General features: G+C 39.6%; 1 protein-coding gene across 1 annotated transcript in view; it reads right to left on the bottom strand.

Annotated features, from left to right (window-relative positions):
- LOC117991455 (dorsal root ganglia homeobox protein-like) overlaps window positions 1-20,497 on the bottom strand; it is a 113,835-nt gene that overhangs the window by 44,600 nt on the left and 48,738 nt on the right. Inside the window, exons 6-8 of the mRNA XM_069505100.1 lie at window positions 7,112-7,225; window positions 6,382-6,533; window positions 5,306-5,413 (exon numbers count right to left, since the gene is read on the bottom strand). Coding sequence (XP_069361201.1) covers window positions 5,306-5,413; window positions 6,382-6,533; window positions 7,112-7,225 — 374 coding nt within the window. The remainder of the gene's footprint in view (window positions 1-5,305; window positions 5,414-6,381; window positions 6,534-7,111; window positions 7,226-20,497) is intronic.

The raw sequence follows: 20,497 nt of genomic DNA, 5'->3' as shown, positions 1-20,497 counted from the left end.
CCCTAACGTCGTTTGTGATGGGCGAGCTTTGGGCGTAATTAGATAACACATAGATAACTATATCATTGGAAAAAAAACCCTTGAAATAGTCTGTTTTCCAATCGTAGATGCTTAATAAGAGGTCATGTTTGCGAATCTCGGTTTGAAACCTAGGACTATCCGACACCTAAGAAATAGCCTGGGGATGGCTTTTGCCCGGAAAATCAAGGAGTTTCCAAAGGATTTGTAAAAATCTAAATCCACGTCACGGTCACGGAAACCACCTACTTAGTAATTTAGTAAAGCTCTTTTAAAGCTTTTGAAGAGGCTTTGAATGATTTTTGAAGCCATTTATTATTACCAGATGGTTTCCGTGACTACCCGTCGATTTCAAATTTTATCAAATCTGTGGGAACTCTTTGATTTTCTGGTATAAAAAGTAGCCTATAGTCGTATCCACGATCTATCTTTGCAAGTTTGTACTTACGAAGTCGATGTTACATCATTTAACTACAGAGGTACATGCTACTCGTATGCTACCCCTTTTCCGTATATTTCGAGATTCGTATATTTGCTGCGAGTGTGAATGGGCAAGGAAGGAGTTAGGAGGTAAACAAAGATGGCCGCGCGTCCGGCGGAAACGCGCTAATGCGACGACGAGCCTGGATTATGGCGCGGACTTATATCACCATGTGCGAAATGCGTGTTGTTTGTAATTTGTATATTGTATTTACCTACTAGTTAGAAAACTGTTTGAATAGACGTATTATAATGTGGATAACGCGTACATGTCACGATTAATTTGATTATTTTGTTTGTCGATATTTCAAGCCAGTTGCATGAGTCGTGGTCATGATGGAACTGCAGTGCTATGAGAGATGAAGAGGGTAGTTCGCTACTGCCCATGACAACTCACATGAGCAGTAGTGAACTACCCTCTTTTTTGCTCTTTTCGCTGTTGACGACTGTCTTTTCGACGAGCTGTCCGGCAGAATACACTCGCAACGTCACTACTAACTTTGGATGTCGTACGATGAGAATACAGCCTTGAAAAGGTATTTGTAATTTAAATCTAGAGCATTATTTGTTTGATACTATATGCGAATGTTTGTTTGTTTGTTCTTAATCACTGAACAACGGATCAACGAGATTTTTTTTATACCATTTTATATATATAGTTAAAGACCTGAAGAGTGATAAAGGCTACTCTTTATTCCGAATAATAATAATTAAACAGCTCATACCGGATTTTTAAAAACTAAATCCACGCGTCGAATCAGCGAGTTATTTATATTGTAAGATTGATTAAATCAGTTAGGTACGTACTTACTTAAATTGTATAAAGAGGATTATACGTAATCATTAATTTAAAAAAGTTATGACAGTCACTCGAGCCGCTTGTTAAGACATATAATTAATTAATCAAGCATATCACAACTTGAACTCCTAAAGTTGTTAAGTGGAACGAACTTAACCCTAAATTATTGGCAAGTAAGCCCTCTCGATTCGATTTAAGTGAATCTTTGGGAGTTTAACAAACTTGTAGTGTCATGGCGACGTTAAGCGTTTCCATACTATCCGATCCGATATCGGTATCGGAAACTAAAACTATATCTATCTGAAGCCTCAAGACAGCCAACCAACGTGACAAGTGCGTTAGCGTAAAATCTCTTATAACCTAAGTATGGAGAGGCAAACATCGTCATTTGATGTCTTCATAATTTGGCAGGATAACGTAGGTAACTCCGGTGTCAAGTTTATTCATTGAAAAGAACATACTAGAACCTGACATCATAATTATTTTTTATCGTTGCGTTGATGTTATCCGAATTTTTAAACATTTTACATTCAAAGTAAAAATATCGGGGATATATATTTGGTGCTGTAAAAAAATATGTAGGTACCTGCATCCTACTTACTTAGTGGGTGCTACAAAAAAATACTACTTAGAACCAAATCTCGGTCATGGTACAGCGAACTAGACCATTTAAAATGGTTTGTAAAGGAAGCTTAGGTAGGTATAAACTACTAAATACTTGATCACAATGAATCAGAGACGGTTAACGTTATGCAGGGACTCAAGTACTTTACATCCACATTTACATTTAATTCATCGATAAACTCTCAAGTTATACTTAAAGTTCAAAATCTTTTGAGTTTGTGTTATTTAACATTGGTTTCCTAATAGACGTTTCATTACGTTTGGTAGTAAAGATATCGGATCGGACAGCGTGATAAAGTTTTTAACAGTTTCTATTTAATTTGTACCGACACTGAATGGAGTCAAATTAACTTAACTTGATCAAATTCAAAAGTTTACTAATAATTTCTTATGTAGAATTTAAGCAAATGACCCTTTGTAGCGAAGCTTATCGTTAATACCTACCTATGTCGTTTAATTTTGTGTCTGAAATAATGTGGATATAATAAATATAAAAATTTATAGTTATTTGTCTGTCTTATCGTTACCTATGCGGTGGGTATGCGCACACGCATTGTCCATTGAGATTGGATTGAGTTAAACTTTTGTGCTGCTGTTGTTGTTGACTTGCGAGTTGCGAGAAGGTTTATATTATGACATACTAGCTGATGCCCGCGACTTTGTCCGCGTAGAATTAGGTTTTTAAAAATCCCGTGGGAACTCTTTGATTTTCCAGAGTAAAAAGTAGCCTATTTCACTCTCCAGGTCTTTATCTATACCCATGCAAAAAAACACGTCAATCCGTTGCTCTGTTGCAACGTGATTGAAGGACAAACCAACAAGCAAACACACTTTCGCATTTATAATAAGGGTACTGATTATTTGACTACGTGGTGTTACAACTTAAACGACGAAATGGCACCCGAACGCGGCAGAGCCACGATGGGCAGAGCTGAGCGAAGCCGGGACGGGTCAGTAAGTAATTCATAATCATAAGTAGATTTCGTCAGTCAGTACAGAAAATATTCCCGTTTATTATCCAAACAAATTGATAGACAGTGATTGAAAGCTCCTATTCATTTCAAATTTGGGTCACGCTTCGTCGGGGGCCATGAGGATTCCATCGAATTGAGGTGTCAGCGGTCGCGCCAGAGGTCGGCCCAATTTATTTTACGATCACCAATACTTTAAGTTTAGTGGTTCCTCTTTTAATGATGGTGTTTTTAATTGAGATGTAGCTGTCTATGAGTATTAAAATATGAGTTTAATACCGCAGTTTACGACTGTGATTAAAAACTGTACAGAAGTAGGGTACAGTACGCAGCTGAAAGTAATGTACATCGGCTTTTAGAATGTCATTTCGGCTTTGTAGAGCGTTGTCTCTGTCACTCGTACCTAAATGACGTTTTGTCGGTCTCAACGACAGAGTCAGTGCTCTACAAATTTTCTATCTCCTAAAGGTCCATGTACATTACTTTCGGCCGCGTATTGTATACCTAATACGTAGATGATTATTTTCTCAAAATTGAAACCATAGAGATAGCATTTAAAACCTATATTAAAACTACGTCGCCTGGTGAACAAGATGGCATACATACTTACTAAAAAACTTTTAGTAAAAGGCAATTCGCTCGAAATTTGAATTTGTATTGTCTCCACCTTCTTCACCTCTACCAGCCTCTACCTGCAGAGTGAACGACCTGTACTAATAGGAACAAGTAGGAACGCTGGACCTGCGACTACCAAACTATTTTTGAAGCAACTCGATTTTCGCCATTTTAGCGCTGCAGCAGCATTTAGCATCGTGTGCGTATTTGTTACTAGTGAGACATTTGTCAACATAGTGTCAACACGAAGACCATTTGACACCGTGTCAATTTTAATTTCCGGTAGGTAGGGCGCTTCGACTCGGCACAAAATCAGCTGTCATTATTTATGGCACACCTCTTCCAGCGTACTTGTATAGGTAACTCTATTTCAGTGTATAAAAAAGAAACATGCTTCGCAGGCGATTATTTGGTTTTCACCATTAACCGATACGATACATTCATTGTTGAAGAAATCCTTCTTTATAAAATCATTGTTATCAAGATCCCCACCCCACAGATTAATTAATAAATAAATTGTTCTCATTGTCTATAGTTAAGCCCATAAAAGGAACACAGATTAAAAGCTATGAAGCTATATTTCATAAATTAAACGCGGAAAATTCTTCTATCGCCGGCATTACTCCAACCCGCTCATTTACGAACATCAGCGCAACATAATTACTGTTCATTAGACTAACGCTCGCAGTAGCCTTAATGAAGTAATTGCTGTACCTACTGTCCATCCATCCCAAAACCTTCCAAGCATATATGCCCCTTATCATCTTCAACCCAACGTTCAAATTTCCGTGCATATTTTACTTGTAAAGACTACTCGTAAAGACCAAAATGGTCCAAGCTATTTTATCTCTTGTGACTATGAAGCTTAGTGCTAATTTAGGATGAAGAACTAAGGTTGCTTGGTAGAATGTACAGCCGTCGTCATAACTCGACCACCAACTATGACGACACACGCTACGGAATTGAGTATGATTCATTTTGGTCCAGTAATTAAATTGGTAATTGTATCTCGCGTTTGAGTTTGTAAGACATTCGAGAAATGAGCATGTGGCGCATGTCCACTCTACCATCAAATGAAAAGATGACTGACTGACTGATCTATCAACGCACAGCTCAAACTACTGGATGGATCGGGCTGAAATTTGGCATGCAGATAGCTAATATGACGTAGGCATCCGCTAAAGAAGGATTTTTAAAAAATTCTATTCCTAAGAAGGTGAAATAGGGGTTTGAAATTTGTGCAGTCTACGAGGATGAAGTCGCGAGCATAAGCTATTAGTTAGAATATAAAGACAGCTCAGATACAGTGGCGTGCAGGTCATAGAGGCATAAATGTGTAGCTGAAGGGTTGATGTAATGAAGAACCAGCTACATATAGTGATGTTTATTTTACACTTTACAATTGATATGTTATGTACAATACAGACGGGCTCGCGAGCTTTATATAATACAATGGTAGAAGATGTTGACGTGACGAGCGGATGATAGGGAATGTGAAATCTTGTAACGTGCGTGACCAGGAGGATTCCCCACTGCGTTCCAAATTTGAATATTGTTGTGTGGCAGCTGCGAAGTTTTCCTAATAGCTGCCAGCCAAGTAACGGTAGAGGTTGCACCTCTACAAATGCACTGCTTACCCCAGTTGTAAAGCCCAATGCATATTTTCCATTATGACCAGCCAGTAAACAGGCTCCTGCTTAACTAGTGCCTACCCTGGCTTCAAACCCTGTGCACGCTACTGCTCAGATAGGTCCAAAGTCAGATAGGTACTCCGTATCAACACTAAGATAGTACTTACTGGTCAAAAGGCGAGAAGAGATGGTGAGGTGGGCGCGGGTCCGGCGCCGCATCCCTGGACCCCGTGCTGCCGACGGAGGGCGCTGGCGAAACACAATTCACGTCCGACCTGCAAATTACACAATCATTCAATCATATCAAATAATTGGAAAAAGGAAAAAAATATGTAATTACTAGCTTGATGCCCGCGACTTCGTTCGCGTGGAATTCGTTTTATTAAAAAGCCCGTGGGAACTCTTTGATTTTCCGCGATAAAAAGTAGCCTATGACACTCTCCAGGTCTTTATCTATACCAATGCAAAAAATTACGTCAATCCGTTGCACCGTTGCAACGTGATTGAAGGACAAACCAACAAATCAATAAACCAACTGACAAACACACTTTCGCATTTTAATAAGGGTACTGATAAGGGACTTACGAACTTTGCGTGCTTTAAGTTGCAAGTGATTGAGTAAGGTTTTTGCATTATACAGTCCACCATCCAATTGGAAGATACGGAGTTTTTCGATGTGGTCAATATATTTTATGACATCGATTGATCGATAATCCACCAACAAGTACTTACAACAGGATTTACCTACGTATGCATTTTGCTAGGCTTTAAAACCCCTTCCGTAGTCTGGTTGCTAGCACTATGGTTGGTAACTAACTGTGTGAATAAACCTCATAATCTAGGTGACTGACTGACTGACTGAATGATTTATCAACGCACAACTCAAACGACTTGGCTGAAATTTGGCATGCAGATAGCTATTATGACGTAGGCATCCGCTAAGAAAGGAATTTTGAAAATTCAGCTACTATAAGGGGGTAAAATAGGGGTTTGGAATTTGTGTAGTCCACGCAGACGAAGTCGCGAGCATAACCTAGTCCTAAATAATCCATCAGGTACTGAATAAAAACAAACTACTAACCTCTTCTAGATTTGTAAGGAGACCTTGGGTTGGTTACTCTGGTTATTCCAGGTCACTATAGAGAATATCAGCAGTCCATCCTCACCAAGGACTTCCCGAAGGGAGAGTGAAGAACCCCGATAGATTCTTGTTTATCTTCAGTCCCGTACATGCCCTACTAACCTGTCAAGCCTTGGAGATCTGGTTGGAGACCGGTGTGGTGATCGTCGAGGGGAACCTGGTGTGACAGGTGGTGAAGCCCGAGGGGACACTCCACCACCAGACATTGGAGATGCGTCTCCCGATCCTCGCGACATGCCGCATTCTGAGGAACCCTGAAGTGAAGAGAAATCGATGAAGGCAGGTGAAATCTGACATACTTAAGTACGCGATAGGTCGAGATGACAATCGGGGTGGGGACGCTCCATCACACCCGCACAGCGCCCGCGCTAACCCGGTGCGGGATAGTGCGGGAGCGTGGGTGTGCGGGGCGTCCCCCCGCCTCATAACCCGATTGCCATCTCGACCTGTCGCGAACTATAACTTATACAATTTACATTCTTTTAAGAACAGTCAATTTCCTATTCTAATTCGTTAAACCTCCTTTTAACAAACAAATACTTAACTGACTTCAAATAAGCATTTTCTCCCAACATTAATAGTCCACGAGTTACATTTTTCATTGATAGTCCTTGTCATAGCCATTTTCTTCAAATTACAACCCAAACTTAAAGGTTTCAAAATGCACCCTGAACTGAATAAAAGCCTTCAACAAACTATTGCAAATTCTAAATAAATGTATTTAATTCTTCAAAAAGTCGGAACTACCAAACCAGAGCAAGTCCTAGAATTCATAAAATGTGACCCGCTTAAAATTTATCTCAGGAAAGTAATGGCAAGTCATCAACTATACCTTATCATCAGAGGGGTCCCTCTTCGCCATCGCCTCAACACCCTCCCGTTTTCTTTGTTCTTCTTTCAACCTCTCCGCTTTCCGCCATTTCGCTCTCCGATTTTGAAACCACACCTGTGAAAATAATGACAAAATTAGGCATCCACTTGTATACTACTATACTGCTACGAAAGCTGTGATAGCCTAGTGATTAGGACGTCCGCCTTCTAATCGGAGGTCCGGGGTTCGATCCCGGGCACGCACCTCTAACTTTTCAGAGTTATGTGCGTTTTAAGTAAGTAATTAAAATATCACTTGCTTTAACGGTGAAGGAAAACATCGTGAGGAAACCTGCATGCCTGAGAGTTCTCCATAATGTTCTCAAAGGTGCAGTGTGAAGTCTACCAATCAGCACATGGCCAGCGTGGCAGCGTGGTAGACTATGGCCAAACCATTCTTTTGAGAGGAGACCCGTGTTCTGTAGTGAGCCGGCGATGGGTTGATCGTGATGATGATAATACTGCTACATCTTGTCTGGTGGGAGGCTTCGGCCGTGGCAAGTTACCACCCTACCGGCAAAGCCGTGCCGCCAAGCGATTTAGCGTTCCGGTACGATGCCGTGTAGAAACCAAAGGGGTATGGGTTTAATAAAAACTGCCATACGCCTTCCAGGTTAGCCCGCTATCATCTTAGACTGCATCATCACTTACCATCAGTTGAGATTGCAGTCAAGGGCTAACTTGTATCTGAATAAAAAATCTGAGGGACGTGTGGCCAAGCTGAGATAGCATCGATTGTGATGAGTGAGCAACGTTGATCCAAGTCAGTGATCGGATGACCGACTTTTGAGGTCTGAATTTGGTCTTTTCGTTTCCTTTCTTCGCGAGTATAAGCCAGTAGTGTATATTTTTTATGGTATTTGTATGAACTGTTAGGCGGATTGTTTATAGTGTGTTAGATGAATAATGTTGATAGTCTACACACTGCCTAGCACCCTGTGACATTCTCGAAGAGTCATGGTTTTGGGGTGGAGTCGAGACTCTGTGGTGAGGCTTGGACGATGAATAATTTATGCTTCTTGCTGGTTCTTCTCGGTAGGAACGGCATTCCGAACCAGTGGTAAATTAAAACTACCTGACTATTCATAAGCACTTTTAAAAAGTTTACATGAATAAAAAAACATTCTATTATATTCTATTCTATAATATCGGCTTGTAAATAAATTAAATAAGAAACAGTGATTAAAATGTAAGATAAAGTATATCGAAGTGGTTTTCATTTGAACAGTACCTATGTACTTAATTTATGTGTAATATATTTTCTTTACTACTTATTATTATCACTAACATAGATAGTAATAAATTAATCTAAGAAAAGGGGTCGAGACCCCAGCAATGAGGAATACGACGCAGAGAGAGAGAGAAAGAACTTTTAACTTGTCAAAACATATTAGATGTTTTGTCCCGTTATTGAATTAATAAATGGTACAATTTCAAAGAAACCATAACACGTAATCCTCAATACTAGAGCTGTCAACACGAGGCTCTAATAATACATCATTACAACCCCATTTCGTTGGTATTATAACTCAAAGATTACCCATACGACCATAAGGGAGTGAACCCTATACCAACTCACTTGAACTATATATCCATAAACAGTACAAGCTACGATAGGTCCACTTAAATTGGATGATAAGTAATCAACGCCAGATTAAAAGATCTTTGTTTCGTAACAAGTGATATGCTACGAGAGCTCAAGTTGTATTGGCCAGTGTGGTGGTTAGGTAGACGTGGAGGCGAGCCACATTTGCTGTACAATTTTCGCAATTTGCTTTTAATAAGCCCTCTGGTGTGTGAGTGCTATGAAATCTCATAGCGATGGTGTCGAAATTTTAGTAGATTGGACACGATGTATAAACTAAAATTATTTCGGCTGGTAGTATAAAGCTGAGCGGTAGTATAGAGCTGGGATATAGAACGTATTATTGTTTTGAATTAGACCCTGTTGTTAGACCTGTTTGTAGAATTTTTTATAGTTACACTGCTGATTTTTTTAAGTTATACTGAACGCGCGCGTACGTGTGTTTGATTTATAGCACAATAAATTACATGAACTACGACAAAGACGTGCTCGGCGACAGTCGACACCAATGTGGCGAACGCGACTTTAGTAAAATTCCCTTAGTAATACTTTTTAGCATCCACGCTGAACACGTTTTAGTCACGCATTTAGTTTGTTTTAGGCTTTAATTTATACGTTTAAATAATTGTCTCCATGAAAATGCTCTCTCTTCTACCTTCAAAATTTTTGGACCATCTACGTATTTTATATTAATCTATGCCGCTCTGAGACTCCACCATCCCTTAACAGCGGTAAGCTAATTTAGTTAAAATAATAATCCGCCCATAATCCGAGGCGCACTAATAGTTTTTATCTCTTACGAGGGTGGAATTAATATTTCAACACTTCGGGACCCCCTCGAGTCGCGCGATCTTTATTGTTATTAGCGAATTGTGAAGTGTTTTTGAGACTCGTGAAAATGAACTGTCTCGCACCTCTAACTTTTCAGAGTTATGTGCGTTTTAAGCAAGTACATTATATCAGTTGCTTGAACAATGAAGGCAACATCGTGAGGAACCTGCATGGCTGAGAGTTCTTTATATATTTTCAAAGGTATACAGGGTGTAACCAGAACGCTAACAAAAATGAAGACAGGTGATAATACTGATGAATGCTGATATGATACCACAAAAAACACGCAATTAAAAGCCCTATAATTTTGTAAATGTTTACGATATATTGCAAATAAAATATCTGACTAACACTAGAGGTCAAAGGACGTTGCGTAAGTAGGCCACTCGGAGTCAATGCCGCATCGTAGGCGGGGCATTGATCCGAGTTTTGCACGCTACACATTGCGGGTTTGAACAATACTAAATCACTAAAACTACAAAATGAGGCGAATTGTTATTGGAATTGGATTGTGTTTAGGTAGTATAACAATAACCCTAAGTTTTTGCTAGCGTTCTGGTTACACCTGTATGAAGTTTAGGTACCAATCCGCTCTTGGTGGTCTATGGCCTACCTTTTACAATTCTGAGGGATGATCCGTGCAGCGTAAAGAGCTGTACCCGTAGTACAAGATTTTACGTCTCACCAAACCAAACCAAATTCGAGAGTCGAAATACTTCCGCGTTACAGTAAACTGGATCTTAAATGCCTTGTTTTAAAGCTCAAGTTTGTCTACACTTCTACAGCCAGCGCTCCAAGCGGTAACATAGCGAAATTAAAATCAGTGGCATTGAATATTTGACTTCAATTCAAGGCTGTTTAGGTCCATTTTACTGTAACGCGGAAGTATTTCGACTCTCGAATTTGGTTTGGTTTGGTGAGACGTAAAATCTTGTACTACGGGTACAGGCCATAGGTTCAGGTGATGATAAAGAATGTCTTAGTTAATAAATAAGTATGTTACGATTCATTTTTTTTAATATTTAAGTAAGTACTTTAACTTTCAACAAAACTAAATAAAAAGCTAGCTCTACCGTAACATATTCCAATAGGATTCTTAACTTCATCAAAGACACTAAAAATACATAAATTAAGTAGTCGTAGATTATTTCTGCTTTCCAATAAAGAAACAGTCAGTAGATCGAAAAAATATCTGTTCAATAGGTAAGTAACTGATTTATCCCGCGTTTGACAAGGTTGTTACCTCTAAAACACATGTCACAATATACGACCGTGTCACTTTTAACTAACATCAACCACGTTAGGAAGACACCCTCCTCCCCATAGCCGTTCCCACTTAAAGCACGTACACGGTGGATCCTAATAAATTGTTATGGACCAACCTAAATTTGCCGTATTATAGCCAACAAGTCGTTAGATATACAAACGAATTTAAACCTTTAGTTAAACAAATTAAGGTTGGTTTTTGATTAATTTGGGTATATCTAAGGGGTGTTACAGAACAGTAGGGGTTCGGTAATTGCCTACTGTTCGTAACTCGTAAGCGAGGATTGTTTGCGTTTGTTACACAGTAGATCGAGTACCGAGTTAAATAATAACAAATGTATTGTTTGCAATGTGTAATGAGCTTTAGCGGGCGGTCTCGCAATTGCTTCTCTTATAAAGGTGCCACAATTATTAGATTGGCGAATAATTGCCGCCTATTGTGCGAGTGGCGAAAAATCGCGGCTGTTATAGAACAACTTGCCTTGGATTTTTGGGGTGCTAAATATTTCAAAGGTTTTTAACAAATAGGACATATTACACACCTACATAAAAGATATTTAAAAGACTAGATGATGCCGGCAACTTTGTACACCTGGGTTCTTTAAAAACCCCGTAGGAACTCTTTGAATTTCTGGCACAAAAATTACCTTATGTTCGTCCCTGGGATATAAAATATCTCTGTACTAAATAGATGATGTACACGACTTTGTCCAGGTGGTAGTTTATCTATGCTTCTTAGTATTCAAATACCTCTTTTAATATATCTAAAAAAACAAGTGATTAAAAACACAACTACCCTGCCAAAAAATAAACTAAAAAGTAAAAAAAATCACATTTGAAAATGGCATCATACAACCGCCATTTTAATTTTTTTTTTCAAAAATTTATAGGCAGTGACACTCGATATGATATAGGAATTCTAACGATATCCCTTACATCCAAATCTGTTCAGGAATTTTGAAGTTATGGTGGGATAATGACATGACATAGGTATAGTACGCGACAGGTCGAGATGGTAATTAGGGAAAGAACACCCAGCACAACCGCGCAGCTCCCGCTCTAAACCACTGTGGGCGAGTGCGGGTGATGTGCAGGAATGCGGGGCGTCCACCCGCCTCACACCCCGATTGCCGTCTCGACCTGTCGCGTACTATACATACACGAACCCTGACAAAAATACATTCCTTTTAAGGGGCACGACTGCCCTTAAAACAAACATACTAATAACAACAAAAGGAACATATTAACAAAATTATAAATTTCATCAACGGAAAACAGAGTTAGCAACTAATTCCGTATTCACACAAGTCGCGAACTCGTCACTTTATGAGGCATTAAAACTTAAAACCTGCATCACCTACTTAAAAGTTAAAAGTTAACTGACACGCTAATCGCGTCAGCGTACCGTAATGTTTTAAAACACTTCATACGGAGTTGGAGCGAAAGTTAACTTTGGCTGCCGAAAATATGAAAGAAAACTGCTAAGAAACTGTTTAAGGATCTACTTTTACTGAATCCGATACGATATTTATAGCTACGACACTATAAGGAAATTTTACGACGGCCCAATTTGATACAACTTGACTATCTTCAGCTAAAATTAGGTGATGAAGCGGGAATACCCTAGTGGTTAAGACGTCGGCCTCCTGTTGGGGAGGCCTGGAGTTCGATCGTGGGCTCGTATCTCTATCTTTGCAGAGTTATGTGCGTTTTAAGCAATTAAATATCACTTGCTTTAACGGTTAAGGAAAACATCGTAAGGATGCATGCCTGAGAATTCTACATACCTAATGGCAATCAGCATTTGGCTAGCGTGGTGGACGCTTACCTACCTACCTACTAAACACTTCTTATTCTGACAGGAAACCCGTTGTCAGAACTGGACCAGGCGATGGGTTGGTCATGATGAATGAATTGATAGAGACATATGGAATAGGCTGTTGTAGGCAGTCAATAATCCAACCACGATGACGTTCCTGTCAAAATAACGTAGCGATGTCATAATATCGTATCGGATACAATAAAAACACTCCTACATGTGATTCCGACGCTAAGTGACAGCTCGTGTGTCGGAAAGTTCTTGAGTTACCGCTAATGTATTGAAATTGCGTGTTTCTGCTACACCGAGTGCTACGATGAGCGAATGAATTTGATTGGCGTGATGTCGAGGTTGTGTGGTAAAGACTTTAAAAGCAGGTAAGTGGGTCCTTAATGGAAAAAGATTACGTTGATTTCATATTATGTTTTTTTTTAATAGAGATAGCGAGCAAACGAGCAGGCGGGTCACCATGTTAAGTGATTACCGCCGCCCATGAACATTTGCAGCACCAGATGGAAGCGCCGATGCGTTGCCGGCCTTTTAGGAATTTGTTGGTCCGCCTCTTGAATAACCCCATGTTGTAATCTAAAGGGAATAATGATGGGATGGGAAGGGAATGATGTTGCTACTTATTATCGTCATCACCAACCCATCGCCAGTTCACTACACTCACTGGCCTATACCTACCTATAGTTCGCAACAGGTCGAGATGGCAATCGGGGTAGGATGCGGGGGGACGTCCCGTCACTCGTCACCTACTCTCGCCCGCACCGGATAAGCACGGGGGCTGTGCTGTGTGTGGGGCGTTCCCTCCCCGATTGCCATCTCGCACCTGTCGCGTACTATACTCATTCTTCCTAAGCCTAAAGCTCTTCTCTCTCTGAGAGAGACCCGTTCTCAGTAGTATACCGATGGTTTGAGATGATAACGTAACCGAGTTCTGAGTGGAATCTGCCATTAGCTAGGACAGAGGAATCAGCATCAAAATATTCAAGAAAATTTAAACAAGACTTGATACATTTGAAGAATTTTTGGGAAAATGAACCGTATTTCGAAGTCTATTCCATCTTGCTCGTTGTTGAGTCAATTTGAAATAGATTATACTCGAAACTAAATAGGGTTCTGCCAAGCATTAAGGATTAAGGAGAAGTAATTTTCCACTAATATGGTCTTCCAATTTTAGTTGTAGTTTGTCTTGGATTGGATTTTCGCCGTCTTATGAAGGAACGCTCGCGATTTAGTGCATTTCATTTTTACAGTTGACAGGAATGGGTTCATAGTAGGTATCTACTGTAATATTAATATGATTTCTCTTCTACATAAGTTGACTAAAACAGAAGTCGTTGGACGGAGATCGCACGAGCAGCAGTGAAGAATTGATGTCATGACCACTCTGTCAAGAGTGAACGATTGAGAAGAAGAAGAAGCATAGATAACTTAATAAAATATAATATACGTTTATTCATATTTCACATTAACGGGCATATTCCCAAGATAACATTACACAATAAATTATCTCTACTCGGTAAATAATCCGCAATTACGGAGCATCCGATTAAAATTTCCTCATCTCCTTCTCGGCTGCTTAGCTCCTTAAGACGTTCGTAGAAGATAATTAGCGAATAAACATGTTAGCTACAATATACGTTCCATTTTACGGGAATTACGCCACTCTCAACGCGGAATCTAATTACTTAGCGGTTGCGAGCTAAGAAACTAAGAAACGTGTAAGTGGATGCGACTTTTGTAGAGCAGAAACATAGATGTAGACATGACGACTTCGGAAAAGAAATAGCGAGCAAATGAGCAGGCGGGTCACCATGTTAAGTGACTCTTCGGAAAGAGTGAAGACTTCGGAAAACTTCTAGAAATACAAAGTAACCATCCACAGCTATCAGCTAATATCTTAGACCACATCATCACTTTCCATCAGGTGTGATTGTGGTGAAGCGTTTACCTATAATAAATTAAAAAAAAAGCTTGGTCGAAATGTGACGTTTCGTTCGGAAACGCTACACAGATAGCCACAACCTCCACAACATTTTAAAACCTTAACTATCCGGAGGATAAATAATAAATAAATAATAAAATTGATTTATTTCAGGTCAACATACCCATAATAACAACTTTAAACATAATAAAATAAAATACCAATACATAAAATAATTAATAAATAAAAGTAAAATTAAATATCTAGTACCTTCTCTCCGGCACTGGTACTGGAACATGTCTTTCACAGCAATGCCGAAGATAAGGACAGTCGAGTCGGGCTGCAATCATCTGCAGAATGGTGTTGGGGCTGTCCCGCACTCTGCGCACCAACGACGCGCACCGCTTGCGTACAGTAGTATAGAAGCAGTCGATGCGCGCGTCCGCAAACATGCCTGAGGCGCTGCAGAATCGGGGCAACCCCAGCAACATTCTGAACGCATTGTTGTAAAGGACCCGGAGGTCACTGTATCGTTTCTTCGTGTAGTTAACCCACAGGCTGCACGTGTATAAGGACGTACAATACGCTCTAAAGAGCGTAACCTTAACACCGGTGGAGCAACGAGCAAACCTGCGGGCTATCATAAACGCTCGAATATTAATAGGTATCGCCTATAATAAACCTTCAATGAACGAATGTGCCGGTTTGTTCAATTTAAATACTCTTTCAAGCGGTGGATAATGCGTTGACGTTTGATAGAAATGAGTGGAAGAAGAAAACATATTGTGCCGACCCCACATAGCGAGGGACAAGTAGAAGAAGAAGAAGAACTCTTATTTTAAACTGTTCTGTTTAACCAAACCTGACTTTACAAAATGATGCCATTTTTAAATATATGGCTTGCGTTTTGGTTTACCTTAGTACAAATTAAACTTTCCAAAATCATTTTTTTCTTTCAGAACAAAATCACAGTGAGTAAGACTAAAAATCAAGTCTTAATTTTTTGTCTCATTTTAAATTGATCTGATAATAATTAATTAATTCTTAAGTAGATTGCCTATTTAATATTTAGATATATAAGTACCGTCTCTAACAACGTTTGCTACAAATATTATTTAATTATTGACTTTATAATAACCTTGTTTTACCTCCAACTCAAATTACCTTCGGCTAATCCTTTAATATTAAACTGTTTAGTTTGTGATCTTCAATAAGATGTAAATACCTACAGAACTAAGTAGGTCATCAAATAAGAAATGAGCAGATTCGTAGGAGAACCAGCTTAACGTGTTGTGAGGCTGAAGTGGCAATAAGCATTGCACATAGTTCGAAAAACTGATAGACGTTGGGGTCCCAAGGTGCTAGAGTGGTGACGCCACACCGAAAAGCGTTGGAATACCCACCCACTAGGTGAACAGACGATATCAAACAAGTCGCAGAGAGCCGCTGGATTTAGACAGCGCAAGACCGTGGCGTGTGGAAGTACCTACAAGAGACCTTTGTCTAGCAGTGGACGTCTATCTGTTTACAATGATAATATTAATTAAATACGTAGGTATAGTAAGCGACAGGTCAAGATGGCAATCGGGTTGGGGACGCAACGCACACCTATACAGCCATCACGCTAACCCGGTGCGGGATAGCGCGAGTGACGTGCGGGTCTACGGGGCATCCCCCACCTCATACCCCGATTGAAATCTCGACCTGTCGCGTACTATATATGCCTTATCCAATAATAATTCTTAGTGGCGCAACAAAAAGCTAAGAAGCTTCGGATGTTACGAGTATGTTAGTCGGATCAGGAAGATTTGCGTGATCCCCGCGGCGGATCAATTTACCCTTCACGTGATGAAAAACTTACTCCGCAACTTGGAGTTGTTTGTAGCTATCCTACATATTATTTATGACATTAACGTATAGCTGGGAAGTTAGTAAACAATGGGATAGTGCCCTAGGCATGTATTTGGTATTGGAAAATTTGATTAAAATAACTTCTCGTTTTGAGCAAGAAAATAAGTCATCATGATCAACCCATTCGGCTCACTATAGAGCACGGGTCTCCTCTCAGAGTGAGAAGGATTTTGGCCATGGTCCACTAGACCACCACGCTGGCCAAGTGCCAGATTTCACACACCTTTGAGAACAATTTGGAGAACTCTCAGGCATGCAGGTTTCCTCATGATATTTTCCTTCATCATTTAAGCTAGTGATATTTAATCACTTAAAACGCACGTAGGTAACTCAGAAAAGTTAGAGGTGCATTCACGAGTTCGAGTTCCCGACTTTCGATTAGGAGGCGGACGTCATAACCACTAGGATATCACGACTTTAAAAAAAATTGTACTTACCATTAAATTCAACGTCATTTCCAAACAATAATTTATACTTTTTCGTTATTTGACAAGTTAGCCCTTGAATGCAATGGAAGTGGGCCAATTCTTTTGAGATACTCTATCTATTAGTCAAAACTTACTTTGAATACTTATACTTTTGAGCCTAGCGCTTTAAAAAAGACAGACAAAGCTGCGAGATGGTTTCTAAACTGAAACTTGTGTCATTTTGTTGAGAATACTTTGGGGCTTTGTAAATGACCTTTAAAGATACTGATTTCATACTGTTCTTTAATTTTTTATGTGAATATTATAAGAAGGCCGTGCGAATTTAAAAAATGTCTCATTAATTTAATCTTGAACAAAACAAATCACAATTTCGCCGACAAAAATAAATTTAAAAACTTCTTCAAACGAGTGACTTCGAGAACAACAAGAAAAACAAAGTGACATATTTCATTTTTACCCCCGATTTAATTTGCGAAGGGGATGATTGATAAAGAGCGACGAGACGAGTGCTCGGCGCGCGTTAAGTGGCAAATAATAACGAATAAACCGAAATATACCGATTTGGATGTCGTAACTAGGCGCAAGAATTTTCTAAAAGTTAAAAGTAAATGACACACAATAATTAAAGTGTCTTTAACAAAAAAATAAGCTTATTGCTACGTAGCCACATATGCAATTAAATGCGAAAGTTAGTTTCTTTATTGGTTAGTTCTTCAATCACGCCACAACGTAGCAATTGGATCAACGTGATTTTTTATTATATTCATGTAATTAAAGACCTGGAGCGAGACAAGCTACTTTTTAAGGTTCGTACGCACCTGAGCGGCGCGGCGCGGCGCTTCAGCGAGCTGCACGTCGCGGCACAGAGCTTCAAAATATCATTTCTATCATTTTGTATGGCGCATATCGCACTAGAGCGGCGCTGCACAGCGCTTCACCGCGCGTTGCCGCGCGGCACGGCTGGAGAGAATATTTTGAAGCGCAGCGAAGCGACGCGCAGTGCAGTGACGCTAGTGCGACATACCCAGCGGCGCGGCGCGGCGCTTCGCGCTCGTACGCGAACGGGTATAAAAGTGACGCGCAAGTGACGCGAGGTGCCGCGTACTGAAGTTGAAGTGCGGTAGGCACCGTCGAGCGGCCTGAGGTGACGCGTTCTGCAGTCGGACTGAAGCGCCGCGCCGCGCCGCTCAGGTGCGTACGAACCTTTAGTGCACATTTACATGTTTTAAAAATTATTGTTACTTAATAATAAATAAAATGATGTTGAGTATTTCAAGATAATCCGTATCTATGTGCCATATATAGTACAGACACATATTGGTGCTTAAAATTTTCACGATTATTTATTAGCGGTTGAATTGTTTACGGATTACGTAGCAAAGTGTTACCGTGTCATACTTTGCTACGTAGCTCGTAGCGGCCTACGCGGCGCGTGGCGTTTGCGCTCGCAACGTGGTCACGTATATTTCAGTAAATTTACGTTGTAGAGGTCGCTCGATACGACGCATCGTTAGCAATTTTCGCACGGGGTAGGGTTGCACCTCTGCGCCCTGTGGCCAGACATGTAACTATAATTGAACTGGATTAAATAACTCCCTTTATGATACAAGATCATCCTTTGATATTTATAGTTATTGTAGAGAGAGGGAGAAGTAAAAAGACAGGAGCCAGGTGTTTTTGCGGAAATCAAAAGTAATTTCCTCAGATTATTAAAAGTGAAGGCTAAAGAGATGACTTATTGAAATAGTTACATAGAGCTGGGAAGCGTCATACCTACGTAGATAAAACATCAAAATATAATTCTATGCATGGGATACCACTAATTGTGTTCAATAAATTAACGTTAAATTAAATTCAATAAATTAAATTAACTTTTGTCTCGAGCCTAACATACTTAGAGAAGCCCCAAGTAAGGGAATTAGAAAAAAAATGAGAAACATGTACCACTTATGTCAGAAATCTATCACCAGTTTGGAAAGAAGATTCTACTGAAATGAGCCGGCAAGGAACTCTCAAGAACCAGCAGCACTATCTTGAGGGCTGCTGAATGCAAAATCGATTGCTTCCATGCAATTTTGTCACTAAGAAACTCATCAAAAAAAATGTCCCTTAATTTTAACGCTAAAACAATAAACAGCTCACGCTGTTGACAAAACACTTTAAAATTACTACTCAAGTACTACGAAGCACTTCGTAATAATTAACGGAGTATTACATACAACCCTTGAGCTGCAATAGGGTTTGCACACTCCGCGCCCTTCGCGAGTGGCATTGTTGTGACACCCCTGTGCCTTTGTTGTTTATTGTGTTTACACGCCATTTGCCTCTGTTTTACAAAATATGGCATCGCGGCTTGTTGAATTTGTGTAAAATTAATAAAGTTTACACAAAATATGACACAGCTATTTTATCGGTCTCATGTGTTTGCGCTTAAACTCACAGTTCATGACAGTTATGAACTAAGAGCCAGCTTGTGCCAGACATTCGTTATTTTATAAAAGCTGAAAGTTTCTCTACGTTTTGTCCCCAACACGGGGAGGAACTATCAGCGACTATGAAGTTTGGATCATGGTGGCTTTGGGAGATTACAGGTAATAAAGGTGTAAAAAAATCTTACGTCAAAGTATTAGGTATGTCTAATTTTTTTTTATTTTCTTCAGAATATTACCTATTAGAAATCTCATCATACATTGCCAGACTCTCTATTAGGGAATTTATAACAAAACGTCGCGTCAAGGATTTGACGTCACTGGCAGGCAAATATTACCAACATTTGACGCTAAGCTATGAAACGACTAATTTGCTTTGATTTCACTTAATTCTACACAAAACTTAGTTTCACAAAAAAGTTAACTTGTTTACTAGCGTGTGACGTCACACGTGTCATGCGACCAGCGCCATTATAGAAATGTCGGTTTTTGGCGCGGTCTTCCAAACTTAAACTTTATCATTGATTTTAATTCTTAGCATCAATGTAGTGTGCTTATTATAATATAATATATTATATAATAAAGAATAATTTAAAACAATTTCCAGTTTGTCAAATAGTATAGGATTATTAAACACGTCAGATGCCATCAAATCACCTAATCTTTCACAAAACAAAGAATCGCACTGTCAGAATAAAAATTTGATACCATTTAGCGCATTTACCGAAAAGGTATGTTACGTCGGGCCGCGCCGTAATCCAATATGTCGGCCAGCTGCCACCTTTTTATATTTTTGGCCGAATTATCACCGACACTCCGACGCGGATGCGAATCCGCGACGGACGGACGACGCGAAAAAGCCGACTCAATTATATTACTACGTGTGTGCTGCAGACAGTTGGGGATGTGCCTACTTACTAACCAACTGTTTGGAGAAGTCTTCCTGGTCAAATTTTTTTTTTTTTTTTTTTTTTTAAATTATTTCAATGTCAAATGGCCAATTTAATTAACATCTTATACCTATACTCTGTACAATTGGGTTTCTACACGGCATCGTACCGGAACGAGTCCTAAGGAATTGAATTTCCAAAAATCCTTTCTTATCGGGCGCATAAGAGGAACTTCCTAATGTTTGATAGATAAGTCAGT

Source organism: Maniola hyperantus, chromosome 19 (assembly GCF_902806685.2).
Source record: "Maniola hyperantus chromosome 19, iAphHyp1.2, whole genome shotgun sequence".
Lineage (NCBI taxonomy): Eukaryota > Metazoa > Arthropoda > Insecta > Lepidoptera > Nymphalidae > Maniola > Maniola hyperantus.
The sequence above is the reverse complement of the archived record's forward strand: the minus strand, read 5'-3'. Positions and strand labels throughout refer to the sequence as shown.